The 23,765-nt window shown below is 41.8% G+C and overlaps 1 protein-coding gene across 1 annotated transcript in view; it reads right to left on the bottom strand.

The window, feature by feature from the left end:
- The window catches only part of PTH2R (parathyroid hormone 2 receptor), a 1,278,649-nt gene that overhangs the window by 839,981 nt on the left and 414,903 nt on the right, over positions 1 to 23,765 (bottom strand). Inside the window, exon 3 of the mRNA XM_085646864.1 lies at positions 714 to 824. Coding sequence (XP_085502990.1) covers positions 714 to 824 — 111 coding nt within the window. The remainder of the gene's footprint in view (positions 1 to 713; positions 825 to 23,765) is intronic.

Genomic DNA, 23,765 nt, shown 5'->3' with positions numbered 1-23,765 from the left:
ACGATGTCAGCGGTCAGACATGAACCGGCCAGTCATTCCGATGTGGTTTCGACCGGCTCGAGAAGTCTTCTGGCTGGTCAGAACCGCACCGTAATTGCCTATGGATGCTGTTTCTGCCATCAGGATTACGATTTTGGTTTCCTATAGCTATTCTGTGCCAGAGTTTTTGACACAGAAAGGCTGTTGGAAAGTGACTCTGGGGGGCCTCTAGCAGGGCCCCTTTGGCTACGCGTTCTACGGTTGTTGACCAAGGATGCATCTATGGTTCCCCCCTGTAAATTCCTGCACGCAGGGATTGGTGCAGGGATTGATGCACAGTCCATTTATTTATGGGAGCCTGTATTACGGCCAGATAACGGTCATAACACAGGCTCCCATAGAGAAATGTGAGTTTCCTACCAAACAGTTTTCGGTTGCATCGTAATCAGGCAGTCGGACCCACTGACCAGAGTTCGGCGGTCCGGAGACCAAGACGGTGTTGGTCAGATGCAACTCCAAACAACATCGTAATAAGCCTGATAGTTGTAAATAATTCTTGTTTTTTTACAGTGGGTTCATCATTTGCAACCACTAAGGCATTGCTGGGCAGTGTATACTGTCATAATATATAGAAATCATAGTTAAGATCAACCCTCATATTTGTATTATGTCTCATTATGTATAAGTGTTTTTGTTTGCTTGTTAAGAGCAACAACTCATGAAAGATGCATTACCTCTGTGATTGAAGTCATAAATGTAGGACGGACAAGTAACTGCCAAAGTTTTTCCTGGCGTCCCTCTAGGCCAGCAGACTAATCCATCCCATTCAGGGAAGCAGTTTCCTTCTGTATGGGGTAAAGAAAAAAAGAATTAGTAAAAAACTGTTGCACTATTAGAACATGCCAGATTTAGATTTGAGCAAGCATGGCAATTTATACAAGAAGAAACATTATTAATCTACTGTTATCAATTGTGTCTGCTCAAACAACAGAGGCCAAATTAGTTTACCTTAAGGCTGCATGGCTACTGAAAGCAAGTTAAACAAGTTGTAATTAGTGCAAGTAAGATTTGAAAAGGGTAATAGATTTATAAAGTGAATCATGAGAGCACGCATCGTTTAATGAAGTGGGTCACACATTTAATTTGCCAGAAAATAAAGTGCTGTCAGCTTAATCAACAATGTATTTTGCTGCCAGCTTTTTACAAAAACATCCAAATGTTTCGTCATCGACATCTGCTTCTTGCCTGAAGGCTTAATCACAGCAAAGCAGAAACATGATCACTAACTCTGAAAACAATCAACAGCATCTATTTTTACGACATTGTGCGAGGTATGTGAAGTTATCATAAATGATAATATCAATTAATAAACCCTGCAATAAATCACAGCAGAACAGATGGGACATTCTTTCAATGATTGGAAGGAGCCTCTGCAGTCACAGGCTGCACTAGTGACAAGAATAATTTAGCATAGTGAATGGTCAAGGACCTGTGAAACAAATATGTAGCAAAATCCATTCATAATGGGCAAAGTCTCATCGACTGTCCATAAAGACAGAGATATCTGGACTGTTGGTCCACGGAAGGCGGGTGAGCCCTGGCTCTCAGCTCATCAGCTCACTCAAATCTCCAAAAATAGTACATTCCGACTGGATGCAGGAGCTTTTTCTCCTCTTTTTTTCAGTTCATAGGAACATAAAGACTTGTTTGCAGGCTAAAGGTCTCTTACTGGCTAGCAGCAACTACATGAAAAATGTTCTGGCTGCCATTGAGGACGTGGGAAATTTGCACCCTGAGTCCTGAAAAAAAATGAAGGAGGCGTAAAGAAGCAACGAGGACATCGCCCAATCCTATGGTTTAGGTGGGTCAGGCCATATCGTCGGAACTCCAAGATGGCAATATAGGCAGTTGTTACACATGATAACTACTGATTGTATATTTTTTTATATTACCTATATATTTTAGGTTAGTTGGTATCAAATGATGCTTTCTTCAAAGTGAAGCTAAGATATTGCACTGACTGGAATTAGAATATTTAGGTTTTGTTCACCTTTCATGAACAAAGTGATTATAAAACAATGGATTATTGGAAGAGGCGGTGGATTTATGCAATTCTTTGGCTGTAAAACGTAGTGTATATTTATAGATGTATAGCCTAAGGTGGCTCACCATGGATGGCATGGCACTCTTAATGGGGGTGTAGATGGGTAGCAGAACCAAGCTATTCAATCTTCCAGTACCGATCTGTTGTCATCCAACCTGTAATTTCAGTGATTAATTGTGACAATCACACAATGAGAAAGGTCCCATATGGGTTTTGGCCTGACGTGGTCTGGATCACAGGATCAATGAGGTCATGAGTGATGTAATATGTGAGGTTATAATCAGTGCATGGAAGGGGCCCAAGTTATAATTAGCTGAGTTCACTATAACTGGTGATGTTTTCGTTTTGTATTAAATGTTAGTTTTTATATTATTAAAAGAACCCTCTATAACATTATGTTACTCTTTGTTCTTTTTTTCTGTCAAACGCTATGGTTTTTTTAAGGTCCACTTTAACCTTTGTTTTTTTTCAGTTAATTTCTATGTTTTCTCTAACATAAAATAAATTCTTCTAACAATACACCTGCACCATACCCCCCGCAATTGTGAAATTCTGGCTATTCCAAAGAGATCATTGACTTTTTTATTTATTATAATTTAGGAAGTGGAAAAGTAAATCCATAAAATGAAACACGTACATTGACACAATCTATTACGCCAGTTTCTCCCTGCATCAAGATCACAGATACAGCATATATTCATTATATAATTAAAAAAGGATCTGCACAAAAATAAACAAAGAAGGGAAAAATCAAAAGAAAAAGGTCATATACTCTAGTTATTAAAAATATGAAAATCACCATCATTTGGATCCATTAACAGATAGTTACTGGGTCAACAACTCATAGCATGCCAATCATAATCTTATACACTAATAACTATAACAGCTCTGTGAGTTCCACAGGGCAAATATCTCCACATCGCTGCAAATATTTGTTTAGAGTTAATTCTTACAGCTTAAAGTCTTTGACACTGTATGAAATCTTTATGGTTCTCAAAAAGTTAATAATAATCTCTAGTGTGGATTCTTCAGTTACAGAGTACAGCTTTGAACAATGTTTCAAAAAAACATTTGCAATTAAATCTGGCTGGGTAACAATTTTGTCTTTAATAGCATTAAGCATGGAATACTGCTATTATTGTTTTCCTTATTGATCAGGCAAGTTAGCAACTATCATGTTCGCTTTCCTCGTAACATTTTTAGAAAGAGGTATTTTGATTCACTATTTCCACAACTTTTAACTGGTCTTTTAAATTCTGCCGAGCTTGGCTTAACTTTGCTCTGGCTACTTGTGAATTTGACACAATAAAGGCTAACGTTGCAAACTGTAGGGCAGATTGTATTTGGATAGCTTTCGCTTTATTTTGTTTAATAGTCTGTAAAAGAGATGGCTTCACCACAAGTACAAGTTTTCAGAGTGTCCTATACAGAAAAGGAGAAAGCATCTACAGTGGATCTTGCTGAGATCTCCTATCAGCTCGATAGTGGGAATGAAGTTCAGAAAAAACAAAGGGTAAAATATCCATCTTGCCTTTGTACAGAGAGTGCGATAAAAAAAAAATACGATATGAAAAGCCAAGGTAAACACTTTGGAAAGCAAGTATAAGATTTATCCAGGAGATACTCAGCCCACCACAGATCTCCTAAGTCAAGGTCATGTTTTATCTTTATCAAAAAGCAAGCCGATGTATTCTTTTTTTTGTTGCTTGTTAATTTGGGGGCGGTCAAGCTTTACATTTTTAATAAACTGGAAATCTCTCCCAATACAATTGGCCCCCTTGATCCAATGGCAAAATAGAATGTTATTTCTAAGGTGGTGATTCTGTCTTCTATATCGCCATAATAGCTTATAAAATGAACAAGTTGCTATCGTATCGAGACTTCAACCCAAATCCATCTCACCCCTGGGACCCTTATCACCTAGAGAACTTTGCACTGAAGCTGTTTAGAAATGATTATGCCCAAACCCTTAACTGATGTGTTAGCCAAAGCAAAAACCTCATGGGTAATGAAACCTGGGAGGCTTAGCTAGTGCAGCAGGGTTTTTAGATGAGTTTCCTGTAAAAAACAATAACATTACCATTAAGTCCTCTCAGCCAAGCCAGTATTGACCTTTATTTAATCTTATTGTTAATACCAATGGCATTGCAGTAGGCACCCTTTATAGGCTTGGTTACCATGTTAATCTTAACTTTTTGATTGTCGGAGCCCTACGAAACTACAGACAGCAGCATTCTCCACTTTTGAGATACTATATCATTGTATTATGAGAAATCCCACTTTTTGACATCTAGTCATTGTCTTTTGGAAATGTTCTAGCATGACTTTTCAACTTTCTTTTTGTTTTTTCTCAAGTACGCCCCCTTACCCCACCAACCCTCCCTCTCCCCTGTAAATCCTCCCTGGGCTCCACACATCATGGCTCCCGAGGATTAAATTGCTGCGCCCTCCCACCAGTGACCTCCCATACTGTGCTACCCCATTGCCATCCCCCTGGAATGAGTGTCTTGGTGATGCACCCAGAACTGCTGTCCCGGGTGGTATGGGCATCTAGTCAAAAACTTCTCACTTCTTAACTTATGACCCTGTGGGGCTAGTCTGCACCTCAGCAAAACAATTGAACTACATCACATCCTCTAAATTCATACATCGAATGCCCTTGAAATGACAAAATACATGTGCGATACAATAATAAAACTGCGCTGGCTCCACAATAGGGTATGAGAAATAGATGAAAAGTTTTCAGCTCACCCTATGGGAGTTTAACCCAAGGTCAGCAAGTCAAAAACATTTCATTCCATCACCAAAATGTCTATATAAAATGTCCATAAAATGTGTATAATTCATAGTCATGCAGCAATCAAAACAAACAGTATAGGCAAATGAAAATTCCTCCATGAAAAGATATGGGGAAAGAAAATCCCAACTACTAATCCTCAAAGTTGAGTCGCTCCAAAATGTCAGCAGCTTCTGGAACTGAATAGAAAATATTAAATCATCCATGATGGATACCCTTCAGCCTTCCCTGCTGGACTAGATCTCCTTTTGCTCCAACTTCCTTGAACAGCTCAATCATGGACTTAAATTCCTCACACCTGTGAGTGGTAGATAATGACATGTCGAAAAATATCCAAATCAAATAATTAAATGCAGTTTTAAAGATTTTGGACTGCAATACTTTAGTAAGTATTTTCTTTGATACAATAAACCCCAAATTAACAAGAATCGTTAGAGAATATTTTGCGTTGGAAGACACTTTGCTATCAACTCTATGGGCATGCATGATTGTAAAGTCACAATCTTCAGCAGAAACTACATGTCACTGGATCCGATCAGTTATAAACTTGTCAACATTTTGGCCCTTCTCCGGCCCTTACTCTATGCCCATAGATCGATATGCATGCTCAATCTTCCATCTCTTGTCTTCAAGGTCAGAGGTCCTCTGTTCTGTTTGGCCCATAGGAGCATTGCATTGGAGCAAAACCTAATTTACCATACAAAATTGCTCATTAATTTCCCTATTGGCCTGGGATTGGGCAGCTCTGGTTGATAAAATCTCCCTAAAACTTGCTGTAATATCAAAGCTATCGGTGGAAAGAAAAGCGAGGGAGCAAGCAAAGCAGATGGCGCGAAGTGCGCACGATTTTGGATAGATTGATAAAATTTTGATCACAGATTAAGGGACGTTTATAGATTAAGTCCTTATTAAAAAGGTTTCCTGTATCTTTATTGTTAACATCCAGAATGGGAGTCTCTTGGAGGAGATCAACGCTAACAGGTGGCAGAATCTCTTAGTGTGATACATTATCAAAAGCTAAGTCATTATTGGCCATAGCAACCTGCAATACAATTTGAATCATAGACAATGGCCTTCAGGGTAAGGGGGATGTGAAAAGATGGGATATGCGGCTTTAGGAAGTGGCATAGATGATACTTGACCGGGTGCTGCACCTTGCTGTCTTATCTGTTGCACTGTGGAATTTGCTGTGCTTAAGTCTTGGAGTAGCGAACTGCTGCTTTCACACATATCCAGGCCAACTGAAATGCTATCAGCCAGTAGACCAGTGTCCTGATTATTCTGATCCTCAATTGTCTCAGTCATTTGCACTAAAGGAACCTGAAAAGAAGCAGTAGGTATCTCAATTGAATCTGGGTTAACACATGATATCGGAGTCTGGGGACCACTTGTCTCAACAGAGTTCGCATTGAATGGTGTATGGGTTTTGTCCAGAGAGATGTGGCGGCCGGTAAGTTTAGGAGGGAAGGAAGCATACAGGACGCACATGCACATGCACACATACAAACTCACAGCCATGCATTCACATGCGCACACACACATAAACCCATCCATTCACAAGACTCATTAACAAACATTCATACATACACAAACGCACGCATGTAAAAAACATTACTGAATGAATACAGACTTATATAGCGCATGGCTACCCGAGGGCATCCCAGCGCTTGCTATGACATCTAATCACTCACCACTATTTACGGGAAGAAAAAGGTCTTCAATTGCCTCCTAAATCTGAGATAATCCTGCTCAAGACGAATATAGTGGGGAAGCCGGTTCCAGAACATTGCCGCATTGTAGGGGAACCGACGCCCTCCAGTCCTTGACCGTTTAATCAGAGGAACCACAAGAAATCGTTTGTAACTGGATCTAAGAGTTCTGTTAGTCCGGTATAACTGCACCATGGGCTGAATTATAGGTGGACCAGTACCCCCAAGCGACTTATGAATAATACACATCGCCTTAAACCTAATTCTCTCCAGAACTGGAAGCCAATGCAGCTGTCTAATGGCTAGCCTAGCCGAGCTGCGTTTCGGGATGTTCATTAAAAGGCGAGCTGCACAATTCTGAACAGTCTGAAGAATCTTTGTGGTTCCTAATGGCGCTCCCAAATAAACTGCATTCGCATAATCCAGCCGTGATAAAACCAGAGCTTGGACCAGCAATCGCCTAGCCTCGAACGGGAGAAGGGGAAGAATCTTCCTCAGCATCCTAAGGAGGCCATAACAACTGGCCGCCACTTTGCGTGCTTGTACTGTAAAATTGAGATTACAGTCAAACCATACACCCAATCTTTTAATCTGAGTCTTGGGAGCCGGAGAAGGGCCAAGACAGCTGGGCCACATCAGATCTAAATTTGCAGGGGACGCATGGCCTAAAATCATAATTTCTGTCTTGGCCCCATTCAGTTTGAGAAAAGACATTTATGAGAAAAAAACACACACTTACCTACAGCTCTGCCTCGGACGTCCCAGGAGGCTTGGAACTGCTGCCTTGCCTCATTGGCTGACCATAGCAGTCTACATGGTGCATGAATCAACAGGGGGAGCACCATAAGCCCCTAACCAGAGGCTGAAGGAAGAAGGGGGCACTGCCAGGGGCCCCCAAACTCACTTTTGGACAGAATTTCAAGGTCAGAAAGCCCAGCATGGAAAGCCTGTTGGAAACCAAGCATTGCAATCCAGAGAGTGTAAAACGCCATCCATAGGGATAACGTGCTGGTTCCGACTGGCAGATGGACTCAGAAGCCACACAACATGTCCAGTCAGTTTCAAAACCAACCGCCTCCATTGTAATGAGGCTGTCAGTTTTGAAACCCTAATGTGGCTTAAAAAGCCTCTGAAATGCATTAAAAAGACTCATCGCAGTCGCCCCCCATATGTTGTAGCAGTTTGCCGATGGAACTGCAAGCAGTGAAGGGGTGGTCTGAGATGGGTCTCGTAATGGTTCTGTCCCTGGGGGCAACTCTTATTCTACTCCATTCCATTAGAAGCCAGCGTTGATCAAACCTTTTGTCAGATACTGTAGTCACTAATCCAGAAAGCAGTAAAAAATCACTGCCCTAAACTTGACCTTTCTCCTTTCTAAATTATTCGATGTGGTGGAAGGGTGTTTGATGTTTAAGCCAATCACAACCCAAGAATGCGCTTGAACCTGCCCAAAGTCTGCAGACTCTGCAAGAGTTCGGTGGACTTCAAGCTAAGATCTTCACTCATAACTGGGTATGCTGCAATCTGCAGTCTTGAGTTTGAGTCCGTGGAGCAGCAAATCTTTTAAAAGCTGCCGAGAACAGAACTCCAAAAATCTAGCCCCGGTGCCCTCCTAACCACCACATTTTACAACGACATCATTCGGCTTTTTATTTTTAAGTGGGCTCCAATGTGTTCACATTTTTTAGATTTATAATCAAATCTGCAAACTCAACACCAGGACATTGCGTGTATACTTGTCTAATTCAGCCCTGTGTCCGCTGAATAGAGAAAGGAACCAAGCTAGAACCAACAAGTGTCATAGTTCACAAATATTGTGGAGTTCACACACTAAAGCAGGATGCCCAACATGGGTCTCTGACTATCCTAGTTCGCAGACTCTTTACCGGGAGTGTAAAACCCAGAACCCAGACAGAAGGGCCAGTGCTCTTCGGGGTTTACAAACTTTACAAAAAGCTTTTAGACTTTGCACACTCAACTGATTCTTTTAACTTTTAGGTGCTTTGGTGACCCATCCATCTTGGCCTGGGGTGTGCTCAACCAGACCCATTATGTGGCCTTACAATTTATTTTTTCAGACATAAGGACTATGATGATGTTTATCTGGAATGCAATCCAGCTACTGTAGCTGTGGTACATTATCAATTGGCACTTTTATTATTGTACCTTCAAACAGTTGGGTAATACCAAGGTCTTTATTTTTTTGAAAACTTTCAATAAAAACTGATAGAAAAAATGTATAAAGTATTAAGGCATCTCTGAGATGACACAACTTCATCGCCTTGTTAAAACCTGTGACATTTTTGTCAGTGATTTTGATTTCGAATGTAATAGTTGTATTCTATCTGAAAGGACTGTATATGTTGGAGCCTTTTTGAAATACCGTGAAGAAATGTGAACGTAACTAAATTGCTCAAAGTTACTCAGCCTGCGTTCTACCGATAAACTAATGCAATTGATAGGAACAAGCTGGTGGCCACGGCTCTTTCGCATAAGTATGGGCTCAGATAACCATTTAAGCAGAATTCATATTTATTTATTTACAGCAGGCAATCATTTCATGTGATGTGAAAGTGATAGTGATGTACAAATGGAGATGCTTTTACCAAAAAAGATGATCTCATGTTATCGTCAGGCAATAACAGGTTTGTAGCAAGGGTGGTATGAGTTTCAATAAAAGCAAGAAACAGTTTTCATTAGCCCCCTAGTATGATAGAAAAAGAAAGACATACTTGTCGTCCTTTTGGCCCTCAAATCGCAGTGCCTTGGACAAAGCATGCTGCACCAGTGAAAGTTACACTGGTTAATTTGATGAAAATGTAACTAGAAACTCATGATATAGGACTACATTACACGTTATTAATTTTATATATGGTTGTATTTTTTTATGGGGTTATTTTCTTGAAAGTGTATCTGATAATGGGCACAGTTGGGGCAAGAAAATTGTGAGGAGTAGAGAATGTATGGTCTCTTTGGTGTGCAGGGTTTACTACATTATTATGGATTCCAGATTTGGTACACAAGTTACCACATAAATTGCTTATTTTGCAATTGTAACAAAAAATGTTTTTTTGTATCTCAAATGGATGATAATATTTTCATACATTGTACCACACAATTTGTGTTTTATTCTATCATTCAGATATCCGTGCTGCGTACATTGGTCTAACACGCCCCAAAATCTAGGTATATTTCCTGGATAGTTATAGATAGAAGAAAAAGAAACAATTGATGGATGGAATGCTGAACAATGCAAACATTCACCTCCAGTCACAAGTATCTTGGTTTAATCCATCATTTCACCATGCCAGCCCCAGTTTGGACCCAGCCATATGCAAATCAGTCTTGACCCTGTTCCTTCTGGGAACAATCTAGCCGGAACTGCCAAGCCGGGTCCTCCCTGGACCGGAAACAAGCATTCTAGGACCGGTTTCGGGGTTACACCCCTCATCAGCTAGGATAGGTTGACTACAGTGGCATGGTGAGAATGGGACCCATGTCTTGGCATACCGGTCCCACTCGGGTGACAAAAGCAAAAAGAACAATTGATGCACAGAATGCTGAACAATGTCATACATTCACCCCAGTACAGAGATCTGGGCCTAAACCCATCATTTTTTTTGCTCCCCATGCCATTCCAGTTTGAACCCAACCATATGCAAATCAGTCTTGATCCTGCGCCCAATGATGAGCAAAAGAATGATGGATCAAACCCAGATCCTTGTGACTGCAGGTGAATGCATGCATTGTTCAGCATTCCTTACGTCAATTGTTTCTTTTGCATTTTTCGCCCTAAGTGGGAAGGGAATGCCCAGACGTGGGTCCCGTGCTCCCTGGGCCACTGGATTCAAGCTAGCCTGGCTGATGAGGGGTGATGTCCCGAATCCGGTCCCAGGATGCTTGTTTCCGGTCCAGGGAGGTCTCGGCTTGGCAGATTGTTCCCAGAAGGAGCAGGGTCAAGACTGATTTGCATATGGCTGGGTCCAAACTGGGGCTGGCGTGGTGAGCAAAAGAATGATGGATTAAACCCAGATACTTGTGACTAGGGGTGAATGTTTGCATTGTTCAGCATTCCATCCATCAATTGTTTCTTTTGTATGTAGATAGATCCACATTTCCAGGCAGTCATCAGTGGGTGGTTATAGATAGTACCATGTACCCATAGGAAAAGCATGTTTTGGTAATAATGTTGACGCCCTCTGAGAAATCTTCACAAAACTTTAAAAAAAAGTCTTATCCATCTAAGCTCCTTTTTAGAAAGTTTCAGGGTGCTCCGTCAAGTCGTGTCCAAGAATAAGTGGGGGCCCAAAATGCGATTGCAAAATGCAATTTTCTAGAGGAAAATTAGACACAGCTGCAGGCAAAGCAGCTCAACAGAATTGCAAAAAATTTGGCAGAAAGCTAGATATTCCTGGTCAATCACAGATTGCCGGCTGATGAGGAAGAATTTCACCTCAGGGCTTCGTTTGGAAAACAAAAGATAAAACATACATGGAATGCAAAGGAGGCTGAGATTTCATCATAACAGAAGGTGACTATATGCATGCCAGATGATGATGATATACCCTCAGTATTGTCATACCCAAGCCTGTGCTCAGCATATGAACATGTATAAAGCAGACCTATTGTCTTTGTCAAAAATTCACCAATAAATATAATCAAATGTATATTTCATAAACTCTCACATTGCAATGTTTAATAAAATGATTGTCATAAAATATTTTAAATAAAGCCTTTTCTTAAAAACAAAACAAAATTAACATGTCTTTTTCTTCACATTTTTCAAGCCGCAAAATCTAATAACAGAACCAAACGCAAGGGGTCCCTGCGCTCCAGCTGAAGAGCATAAATCTCCAGGTCTGAGCGCTTTAAAAAGAAAATCTAAGCTCTCCTTTGGTAATGGATTTAATGAAAACAGGAGACTTAATGTGATTTTTTTTTACTGTTGAAGGGGGGCTGCTGCAACACCTGCAGCCCCCAAAACGTTTATTAAAAGCTTGGTGGCGCTCCTTCCTATTAAAATAGGCATTGTGAACTGTCTCAGCTGGAGCAACAAATCTGAAATGAGTGTCTCATTACACGCTCACTATTTTTATGGAGGGGGCATGCAGTCCCCCTTCTGAAACCAGAAATCGCCCAGGGGACCTCATTTCCCTTGGCTGATGTTTATTTTTTGGGGTGAGGTGTATGCAGCTACAATGGCTCCAGGGGCCCTATCCCAAAGAGCCGATCATTTTGGGGAGATGAGGGTGGGCATCCCTCCTCCCAGAGCCTCCTAAAGGCCATGGGGACCACATACCTCTGTGCTGGAATTTATTTTTGGGGATGCTGGCATACAACCCCTCTCTCCGAGCCTCTGAAGGGTACAGGGTACACCATCCCCTAGGGCCACTTTTATCAGGGAGGTGAGCTCGAGCCCCCTTCCTCATAACTCAAGAGTGGCCCCTTTGGACCTCATCCCAAAGGGTATTCTTGTAAGAAATGGGGTTTGGGAACCCCTCCTCAATTGAACAAGTGAGCCTGGGTACCCCATCCCCCAGGGGCCAATGGCAGCAGTGTCCCTGGGACACTGAAGTTTCCTGCCTGCAAGAGCACTGGCAGTAAGAACTTCAACTTCCAGAGAAAAGCTGCTTCCACTTGGCGAAAGCAAGCAGAAGAAGCATGCTCCCGCAGTACCTTGAATGGGTGAACGCAGGGGAGCCCCACTGCAGGAACTGAAAGCCCCCAGGCTCCCTAGCCAATCACGACGTTGCTTTGTCATCATTGGTCTGAGTGCCGTGACTCGGCGCTCAGAGGTAGAGTGGGAACCTGGGTATGTTCTCCCCCCCAGGCTGTAATGAGCCTGGATTGAGAACATGCAAATTGCACATGACGGTTCGGCGGACCCAAGATGGCCCGCTATATCGTCATGCGCACTTAAGTCCATATACAACTCCTTCTCATGCTGGCTGACATCCCAGACCCACCCCTTAAGCAAGACTGTGCCAGTACCGTAAAAATAAAATGATAATATTATGTTACTATCATTTTATATTTCATGTGGGGGCAACGCTCGGCGGAAGAGCAGCCACTGAGGTGAAGCGCAGAAAAGCTGATCTAATGGGAAAGCATTTAAAACTGCATTTTATTACTTATTTCCTAATCGAAATATGCTTTGTTTTGTACAATTTGTTATAAATTAGTCATTTTTTTAGGAGGAAAGTGAGAGCTTGAAAGAATCAGAATTGTTCGCTTTTCTTGCTCTGTGACGTTTAGGGTTCATAAAACAGTAAAATGTTCATTTGAACACTTTTGAAAGAATAAATGCAATGAAAAATGTGTTATTTTTTTATACTCTCACGATCGGTTCTTCCAAAAGATTTTGGACACCCATTTCTCCTTCAGCTGGAATGGAAAGTTGCTGTCTTGTGTTTTTAATTTTTTTATTGGGGTCAATTATGTAAAAACACTCGGGGGTTCATCTCAATTGTTCATACTTGGCACACATTACATCAAGTTCTGAAAAAAGCTTTGTTTTTTTGACCACTGAGGTTTTATTATGAGGCTGATTATGAGATTGGGACGTGGTTGGATTAGTTAATTCACTGTGCAATTTTACAGGATCATCTGAAAACCTGAGAGCAATCCACATTAACATTCTGCCTTTCATATTCTTCCGATTTCCTTCCATTACAGAATACCCACTTAATTGAAACAAATTCTTATAGAATGTGACAGTCTCTTAATACAACGCGAGTTACAGAAACATGGTTTTTGGTTAACAGCTGACCTTACCTGTTTGACATTATTTAGGGGCATATGTACAGAATATAGGGATTGCAAGTTTCCAATTGTGATTCTTTGTGAATCGCAATTAGGAAATCGCAATTCCTAATATAGAAAAATGAACAAGTTAGTAATAGCACTTCCTAATGGGTCACCATACCTCATGAATAGGTAGGTCGCCATTCGTGACCCATTAGGAATTACTGCCATCAAAGGGATGGTCGCCTGTGGGGGTCAGCAGACCACCATGTCTGTGACTGCTTTTTCATAAAGCAATTTTCTTTTTTTACTTTAAATGAAGCCGGATTTCCTGATAGGCAAATGGCTCGATTCTGTGAATCGTCAGTTTCTAACAGCAAAAATGCACAACAAAACACTGAATAGGGACCTACAAATAAGATTGTCTTTGAACTTTGATACTTTATCCAGAGGCCAGAAGAATTTACCTAGATTATTTGGAGGAAATCCAATTTTTAGTACATAATCAACAGAATTAAATCTCAATTGCAAAGGACCACTGACTCCAAATCTAAGTTTTAGGATTTTATTACAACCAAGAATAACTGCACATACAAACACCTCAATACAAGGTGAAGAAAATAAATGGGCACTAATACAAATGCAAGTCTACGCAAGAGACTCATACGACTCAAGATAAGAAGTACAATTAATTCTAACAGCATAAAAAATGCAATTGTTAGTCCAATGTCCACATTAGGAATCATTACCCTAAAAGGAACAGTTAATCTAACCCTACTCTATCTCTAAGGTAACATCCCTACTTAACATTTCCCTCCCAGGCAAGAGAGTAAAAAGGTGTCAGAAGTGAAGACTTCCTTAGAAGTACATTCACTTAGTCAGAGCTCGTTCTAAGATGCTTCCCATCTAAACCTCAACTGTTCAACCCTCGGGGCACTGTCCCTAATACAAAATCCCAAAAAAGGTAGAACACGCCCTTCGGCACACCTCTTCAGCCAGGTCTTCTCCCAGTACTTTTCCAGCAAAACTTGTACTCCATCCAACGACGGTTAGCTTGACCTTGGGTCCCAGGCACCTTCTCCGCTGAAAGTATCATCCGTAAATTCCAATGTACTCCCCTGATGGCTTCTCGTACCATCCTAACTCCTAAAACAAAGACCTAGGGCCATATGTAGGTAACATACTATTTACCGATTCATAAATACCGAATTTTACCGATTCGGTATTTATGAATCGGTAAATAGTATGTAGGTAAACAATCGGTAATTATTACCGATTCGGTAAATATCGGTATTTATGAATCGGTATTTACCGAATCGGTAATAATGCATCCCTTCCCATTCATTCCTAAGGGCCTGGAGGCCCATAGGAATGAATGGGAAGCCATTTACTATTACCGATTCGGTAAATACCGAATCGGTAATAGGGGAAGCATAATCATGGGTGGCAGGGTGTCACATTGACACCCTGTTGCACCCCTGATTCGTGCATGTGTGCACATGTGGCGCACATACACGCCCTAAGGGCATGTATGTCTGCCACATGGCACTTTTAAAGCAGCCAAATTTAGCTTTTTGAAAGGTATTCGTTATTTAACATCAACCTGTAGTTGGTGTTAAATACCGAATCCTTACTACTGAAATTCACTCACTTGACTGCTCCCTACATATGATTTAAGGATTCGGTAATTTACCGAATCTGTATTTTACCTATTCGGTATTTTACCGATCCCTTACCTATTCGGTAAATTACCGAATCCTTAAATCATGCCTCCTACATCTCAAATGCCTAAATACCGGTCGGTAACGGGATATTTACCGAATTTCGGACGTTGCCGAACGGTATTTAGCTACCTACATGAGTCCCCTAGTCTCTCTAACGAGCTAAATGTCCTTGCACCTGCAACAGAAATATGGGAACAAAAAACTTTTCACTTCTCTAAGATTTTCCATTCTCCTGAAACCTAAAGCTTTTACCAAGGGAAATCATTTTCGGCCTACAACGTTAGCTAACATAAGAAATGAACAGGCCTTTCTCTTCAAACGTATATGCGATCAGGCCTTTACACTGTTAACACACTCCTAAATCACACTTTAAGAATTAGTTCATTATTCCTTTATACATGAAAAAGCAGACTACACGTGCAACTTTAACATGACACACGTTTAACCTAACACGTTGCATTACATAAAATCAAACATTATGCTTTTACTAAAATACTTTTGCAATGCTCTACGACATTACTCTTCATGAAAAGCATAGTTACATTTCTAATCACCTCTATGTTATCGATTCTAGTAATACAATTTCTATGTCACACCTAAACTACTTCGATTAATATGTGGGTGCGGACTAACAGTGAATATGATGCACCCCTACAAAATTCAGAATAACGTGGCGCTCTATCATTTTCATAATTTATTTTATATGCCTGCTCTCTGCAATATACCTAAGATAGTTAATGTTTATTCACCAGTTGCAAAATGCAAGTCCTAGTGCAAAACCGTGTGGCAGACATGGAACATAAGTTGGTTATTTATTGAAACTTGGAGTAATACTGTTCTGAAACGGGCAAAATATTTACTTGGAAGGTTGGGCACAAAGATAAGGTAAGCGTCACTAATATTATATGAGGAACCAATTCGGATCATTTCCGGGCACTTTAAATCAGTATTCTACTTACTCCGGGGACCCTGACTTCTAATCATGAGGCACTTGGGAGATCAGATAGGTCCCAGTGCAAAGCAATAGTGGGGGCACACATTCTGAATTGAGGATGTTGATTTGGGCACGCCCTGAGCACTAGACCACTGCCCGATCTGGCTGGCTTCCTGTTGGGCAATCACTTTAGTCAAGTACAGATTAAGCAGGTTTTGTTTGTGTGTTGGTGGTGCCAGTCGGAGATCACAGATGGTGGCACAGGATTGAAAGGCTTAATGTTGTTTTTTTATTATTTCTATTATGTGACTGAAAGACGAGAGACCAGGACACCCAAAAAAGCGCTCTGCAAACGTTGTTTATCGTAACTGTCCCTATGACTAGGATTTCTTCGGAACTGTTAAATTGTTGAATTGTTTCAGACGCCAGTGTTTATTTAATGTCAGTTAATATTTAGTAATCTCTGCGGACTTTTTGGTTTTTCCAAGAACCTTTTGTGAAAAAGGCCGAGGAATAAAGCTGGAAGGCGAGTAAGCTTTGTGAATATTTTTAAGTGACTAGTGAGGGCGTTTCAATGCAGCTGCCTCCTAGACAAGATGCAAAGTGTGAGGGGCACATGGCGTATCCAGGCTAAAAAGAGCTTGGTATGTTAGTATAAACCAGGGCTGACCAGCCTTTTAAGCAATAAGAGCTATGTCATGATGTAGAAAGTTCTTATGTGCATATGTTCTACTGCAGTGTTCTGCCTCGGATTGTAAGGCGGAGGAAATTCCATAGGAGTCAGTTGCTGTTGACACCTTGGTGAGGACACCAGGTTGTGCCACCAATAAATGTTACTTGGAAAACCCTCCCTATTGGTGCCCTGACGGTGTCTTTCTTCTACAACAAGCTACTTAAGCTCAGTGGAAATCATCCCAAGCTACTATCATTATTAGTGTAGTTAATAGTGACTGCATCAGACAAGAATAAGTTAGTGTTCAACATATGCAAGATTAGCAGTAGCAATCACCTCAGTGCAGATTTGCCAGCAGTAATGTAAAAAAGACTTTGTCAATTGGCAGGGCCTCTACATGGGTAATTCATAACAGCCAAAGCTGCAATGCCACTGGCATAGAGATATTGGGCCTGATTCACAAAAGTAATCTGAGACAAAATCCTAACTTTACAACTTTTGGTATTCAAAAAAAGCATTTAGGAGTAGTAAAGTTAGGATTCCTAACTTTACTACTCCTAATCTGAGACAAAATCCTAACTTTATGAATTTCGATTTTCACAAAAGGCATTTAGGAGTATTCCTAACTTTACTACTCCTAAATGCCCTTTGTGAATACCGAAAGTCATAAAGTCAGGATTTTGTCTCCGCTTTGGAGTAGTAATTGTAGGAATCCTACTTTACTACTCCTAAATGCATTTTGTGAATACCAAAAGTCGTAAAGTTATGGTTTTGACCCCGATTACTTTTGTGAACCATGCCCAATATAATTAGTAGTCTCCAATGTTGTATAATTGATCAGTCAAATATTAGATGCAAGTATATTTTGGAAATTATGAGTTCTTAAAATACACACATTTTAGACTCAAAATGCACCTTTCTTTTTATATATTTTGATTCATCAAAGCAAACGCTTCTAATTTAGTAGGCTGGGCTGCATACAGGAGAGCTCCTCGCAAGTAGCTGGGGAGGTACCGGTAGCTCATCATCTACTAGTTGGAGAAGCCTAGTTTGAATGTAATAAAACCCCTGAATAGGAGTTTGTCATATTCATACCCATAGCACAAAGACAAGTGTTAAAATGTGCATGCAATAAACACTGCATTGTTAACAAAATGTGATCATTTCAACAATGACAATGATTGAATAGGCATGGAGAATGAAGTATACTATTCATCAGCAGAAGCTATTTCTCCAAGGAAAGATGAGGGATAGATACAGTATAGGCACCTTTCTTTCCTCTACCTCAAAGGTGATTAATGACCAGTAATTCTAAATATTCTTAGGACATGAAACCTACATCCATACATCGCTTCTGCTGGATTGCTCCCATCTGTCTCCGTGTTCAATCTCACAGTAACTGTACTGTCAGTGACTAAATATGTGGCTGTATTGTTTCGTTTGTGTGTGTGTTTTAGCCTCTGTGTGTTGACATGGGTATCTTGCCATTTGTAGCTTGGCCTGTTAGAGATCTAACAATCTAACCTCTCCATCTCTCCAGATGGCTCAAATTTCTTGCAAAGGTCCAGAATCACAAGGACAGCTTATGCTTTTGAGCTAATTTACACTTTTGAATAAGTCTAAGGATTAACTACTGTTTTTTAGCCGTTGTTAGACCTATCAACTTTAGGGTGGTCTTCCCCCAAATTCGTTGATGTCCTCCTCCATTTTTACTAATCTCGTTTTGTTGGCCTTAGGACTCTGTGCACTTTACCACTGCTAACCAGTGCTTAAGGGCTTGAGCTTTCTCCTTTGAACATGGTAAAAGTGGCATACATCCAATTGGAACATTTAATTTACTTCTAAGTTCCTGGTAAAGTGGTACTACCTGTACCCAGGGCCTGTACATTAAATGCTACTAGTGGGCCTGCAGCACTTATTGTGCCACCCACTTAAGTAGCCCTTTTAAACACGTGGCAGGCCTTCTATTGCAGCCTGTACATTTAGTTTTAAAACTACCATTTCAACTTGACAAAGGATAACATTGGGTTGCCGTTTTACAGTTTATAAGAGCTAAAATGTTATTGGGAACAGGTGAACCTTTCATGTTTGGTGTCTGAGAAATTATAAGTCACAAGTTTGAAAATACCACTATTAGAAAGTTGGCATTTTCCTGCCCTAACCATTTAGTGGCTGTACCTGGATCGCATGACGGGGTGTAGTTGGCAGCTGGAATTTGCTTATTCCTCAAAGAAACCAACACAATAGAGGGGTTAGGTGCTCCCGTAGGGACTATCAACTGGCAGGCAGGATGAGGGGGGGGGGGCGAGCTGGGCACAGCCCCACTTGCAATTAAATAGGCTGTGTCCTGCCTTCACATAAAGGGTTTGTGACCTCTGCATTGCTCATAGAGCCAGCTTGGAACCATGGCATGAGGGCAGGGAACTTCAAGGACTTCAAAGGGAATTCTCAGAACCTTCTGCTGCTTAACAGCTGGCATCAAGTATAAATATTGGACCATCCAACCCAACTCATCAGCATGCTCTTGGAACTGTGTTTGCTACAGACAAAGGACTGCTGTGGTGCTCTGCTGCCAGAAGGACTGCCACTCTGCTGCTCTGCTATTCTGCTGCTCTTATGCCTGCTGCCCTGCTTTCTGAGAAGGAAGACTGAACCTGCACCTATCATCCCAGGCTGAAGTGACTCCAAGGTATAGCTGACTGGCCTCCTGTTTTGAGGTACATGGACATAACAAGCTTCAGAGGATCTCTGCAACTGCCCAGCTGACCTACTGCCTGGACCTGCAACAGGACCTGCCCGAGCCCGCTGTCCTCTCCTGGAATGAGTTCCTGATTGCCGAGAAGTACCCCTCATGTCCTGGGCATTTGCTGTGGCATCAGCTGAGCTCCTCTCCAAAGAAAAGGAGACATCTTGAAGTTTTGGGCTCTTCACAAAAGTGAACAGGTCAGTTTGTCACAAGTTCTTGTACACCCGTACCTCTCTCCAATGTGAAATTCCAGCGAACCCAACTCTTCACACCACAGTGACTACCAACGCAACTGGCAGCGTGAGAGCTGCACTTCGTGATATAGCATCGACAGCTTGCTGTGACTGCCAAAGTGAAGCCTCAGCAATGACCGTCTTCAACTCCAGATAGGATCTTCTCACTACAGCGACGACTCTCTGAGACACCCGGCCTGCTCTTCGCACTACATCGACAACCATCCATAATGTTCTACCTGCTTCTGGAGGCTCCACCCACCACAATCAGAACTCTTCATGTTGGACTGTGAAGGTAACTCTTTCAGCTGGGCTAACATGGTCTCAGCATCCAACCTGTGGTCCATCACGGTAGGCCTCAATTTGTGACATTTACCCGTTCTTACACATCCAGATAACCGCGGCTGACAATTTGTGCTTTTAGGCATTATTATCACCTCAAATTGCACATCTCTGGTTCAACTGATTAGCTTTTTATCATTTTGGTGTCACATAGTTTATTAAATTTTTCTAAAGTGGTGAGGGGGTTTTCTTGCATTGTATTTTCACTTTATTACTGTTTAAAGTGCTGCATGAATATTTCTTACAATGTCTCTAAGTTAAGTTTGACTGCTTTTGTGCCAAGCTACTGGAGGGTTAAGCACAGGTTAATTTGGAGTTTGCTTGTGTTTCACCTGACAGAGATTGTGGTTGCTACTTGAGTAGGGTTTCACACCCCGCAACCAGTAGCCTAATATCCAACAGAAGTAACCTGTTATGCGAAAAAGTAGTAAACTTACTCAAAAGTGTCAGTTACCTTTGTGAATTTGGGTCAATATTTGTACCATGATTCCTCCTTCCTCTTTCTGTAACATATTTTCTCTTGCTTACCATTTCCTAACTAGAGACGTTAGGCTGATTTTCCACTACTGCTCCCATCTGGGGAGGATCATTCCACCCATAAGCCTCCTTGCTTGTTCCGTCTCTTTTATATTCTCTAAGTAAGAGAGTAGGAGAGTAAGGTAATATCACTGACCGCGGCGTTTCATCTTGAATTAGCGCTCTAACATTGCTCTGTTGTAAATTTAATCTGTTTTTAAGCTGTTCCCCGGTTTTCTATTTTCGTTAGTTTTATTTAATATTTTCCCCTGTTTTTAACACTCTTTATTGGCCACATACCTGCATCATAAATTGTGCCCCCACCGCTGCATTTAGCGGGTTTAAAATCGGCAGATACACTCGTATTTGGCCGCCATTTTGGGAAGGTTTGACTATTCAGTCCTGGCACCAGCACGCTGAGCGCTCTAGTGCTCCGGCGGAGGTGAGGGGAGGCCCTATTTAAGACGAGCATTGGGTTTCCGCGCACGGAGAGTAAGGTAATATCACTGACCGCGGCGTTTCATCTTGAATTAGCGCTCTAACATTGCTCTGTTGTAAATTTAATCTGTTTTTAAGCTGTTCCCCGGTTTTCTATTTTCGTTAGTTTTATTTAATATTTTCCCCTGTTTTTAACACTCTTTATTGGCCACATACCTGCATCATAAATTTTGCCCCCACCGCTGCGTTTAGCGGGTTTAAAATCGGCAGATACACTCGTATTTGGCCGCCATTTTGGGAAGGTTTGACTATTCAGTCCTGGCACCAGCACGCTGAGCGCTCTAGTGCTCCGGCGGAGGTGAGGGGAGGCCCTATTTAAGACGAGCATTGGGTTTCCGCGCACGGAGAGTAAGGTACTATCACTGACCGCGGCGTTTCATCTTGAATTAGCGCTCTAACATTGCTCTGTTGTAAATTTAATCTGTTTTTAAGCTGTTCCCCGGTTTTCTATTTTCGTTAGTTTTATTTAATATTTTCCCCTGTTTTTAACACTCTTTATTGGCCACATACCTGCATCATAAATTGTGCCCCCACCGCTGCGTTTAGCGGGTTTAAAATCGGCAGATACACTCGTATTTGGCCGCCATTTTGGGAAGGTTTGACTATTCAGTCCTGGCACCAGCACGCTGAGCGCTCTAGTGCTCCGGCGGAGGTGAGGGGAGGCCCTATTTAAGACGAGCATTGGGTTTCCGCGCTCGGAGAGTAAGGTAATATCACTGACCGCGGCGTTTCATCTTGAATTAGCGCTCTAACATTGCTCTGTTGTAAATTTAATCTGTTTTTAAGCTGTTCCCCGGTTTTCTATTTTCGTTAGTTTTATTTAATATTTTCCCCTGTTTTTAACACTCTTTATTGGCCACATACCTGCATCATAAATTGTGCCCCCACCGCTGCGTTTAGCGGGTTTAAAATCGGCAGATACACTCGTATTTGGCCGCCATTTTGGGAAGGTTTGACTATTCAGTCCTGGCACCAGCACGCTGAGCGCTCTAGTGCTCCGGCAGAGGTGAGGGGAGGCCCTATTTAAGACGAGCATTGGGTTTCCGCGCACGGAGAGTAAGGTAATATCACTGACCGCGGCGTTTCATCTTGAATTAGCGCTCTAACATTGCTCTGTTGTAAATTTAATCTGTTTTTAAGCTGTTCCCCGGTTTTCTATTTTCGTTAGTTTTATTTAATATTTTCCCCTGTTTTTAACACTCTTTATTGGCCACATACCTGCATCATAAATTGTGCCCCCACCGCTGCATTTAGCGGGTTTAAAATCGGCAGATACACTCGTATTTGGCCGCCATTTTGGGAAGGTTTGACTATTCAGTCCTGGCACCAGCACGCTGAGCGCTCTAGTGCTCCGGCGGAGGTGAGGGGAGGCCCTATTTAAGACGAGCATTGGGTTTCCGCAGACGGAGAGTAAGGTAATATCACTGACCGCGGCGTTTCATCTTGAATTAGCGCTCTAACATTGCTCTGTTGTAAATTTAATCTGTTTTTAAGCTGTTCCCCGGTTTTCTATTTTCGTTAGTTTTATTTAATATTTTCCCCTGTTTTTAACACTCTTTATTGGCCACATACCTGCATCATAAATTGTGCCCCCACCGCTGCGTTTAGCGGGTTTAAAATCGGCAGCTACACTCGTATTTGGCCGCCATTTTGGGAAGGTTTGACTATTCAGTCCTGGCACCAGCACGCTGAGCGCTCTAGTGCTCCGGCGGAGGTGAGGGGAGGCCCTATTTAAAGCTCGCTTTGGTCGCGCAGCGGTGACGCGCAGCGGTGGTGCCAGACTCGTGCCGGAGTCGGGCCAGAGTCTTGCCCGTCTGCGCTCGTCCGCGCGAAGGAGGCGGGAGGGCGGAGACAGCTGTAGCAGAAAGGGTAAGATTGGGCAAATTTTTGTAATCTCCAGTCCGGGCCGGCCAGTTGCCACTGTATCATTGCATGTCGGACTACCTTAGGAGAGTCATAGAGTAGCACTCCTCGAACCCGGTCAGCCCCTGAGCTTGTATTCAGAACACGATGTCTTCTGTGACTAAGCCTATAGTAAAGTTATTGTCTACCACTTCTGTTCTGCGAGGTGGTTTAATTAATGCACGCTCGCTGTGTAAGAATGCCCAACATATACACGATTTAATCATTGACAATGAGCTCGATTGGCTTTTGGTTACTGAAACGTGGCTTAAATCCTGGTGTAACCCAGATCTTGCCATAGCCCTCCCGCTAACATTCTCTATCCAGCGTTTGGACAGAGAAAAACAACGGGGAGGGGGTCTTGCCATTATTTTTCGCAGCTCATTAAAATGTTCCTCACACGAATTGGTCGATATCAAAGGAGCTGAAGCTTTATTTTTCTCATTAGGCATCCATGATTCATTCACTTTTTCGGGTGCACTTGTTTATCGTCCTCCAGGCCCCCCGAAGGAGTTTTTAGATACTGTGGGAGAAGTCCTAAGTGATCTATCGCTTAGATGCTCTAATTTCACTATACTGGGCGATTTGAACTTACATCTCGACTCCCCGAATGCCCAAGGAGTAGAACATTTTATGGATACCATCAATATATTGGGACTTACCCTTTTGACGCATCAACATACTCATTTGGGAGGTCACATATTGGACTGTGTTTGTTCTAACTTCACTGGACTTACAGTTCAATCTCCTTGCCCTCAGATTTGGTCTGATCACTTTTTCATTCCATTTCGTGTTCCTATACATCATAAAAACTTGGGTGCTATTACTAATAACTCCCCAATTTCAAATCTGATATATAAACCT

The sequence above is a fragment of the Triturus cristatus genome, chromosome 3_2 (genome assembly GCF_964204655.1).
Source record: "Triturus cristatus chromosome 3_2, aTriCri1.1, whole genome shotgun sequence".
Taxonomy (NCBI): domain Eukaryota; kingdom Metazoa; phylum Chordata; class Amphibia; order Caudata; family Salamandridae; genus Triturus; species Triturus cristatus.
The sequence above is the reverse complement of the archived record's forward strand: the minus strand, read 5'-3'. Positions and strand labels throughout refer to the sequence as shown.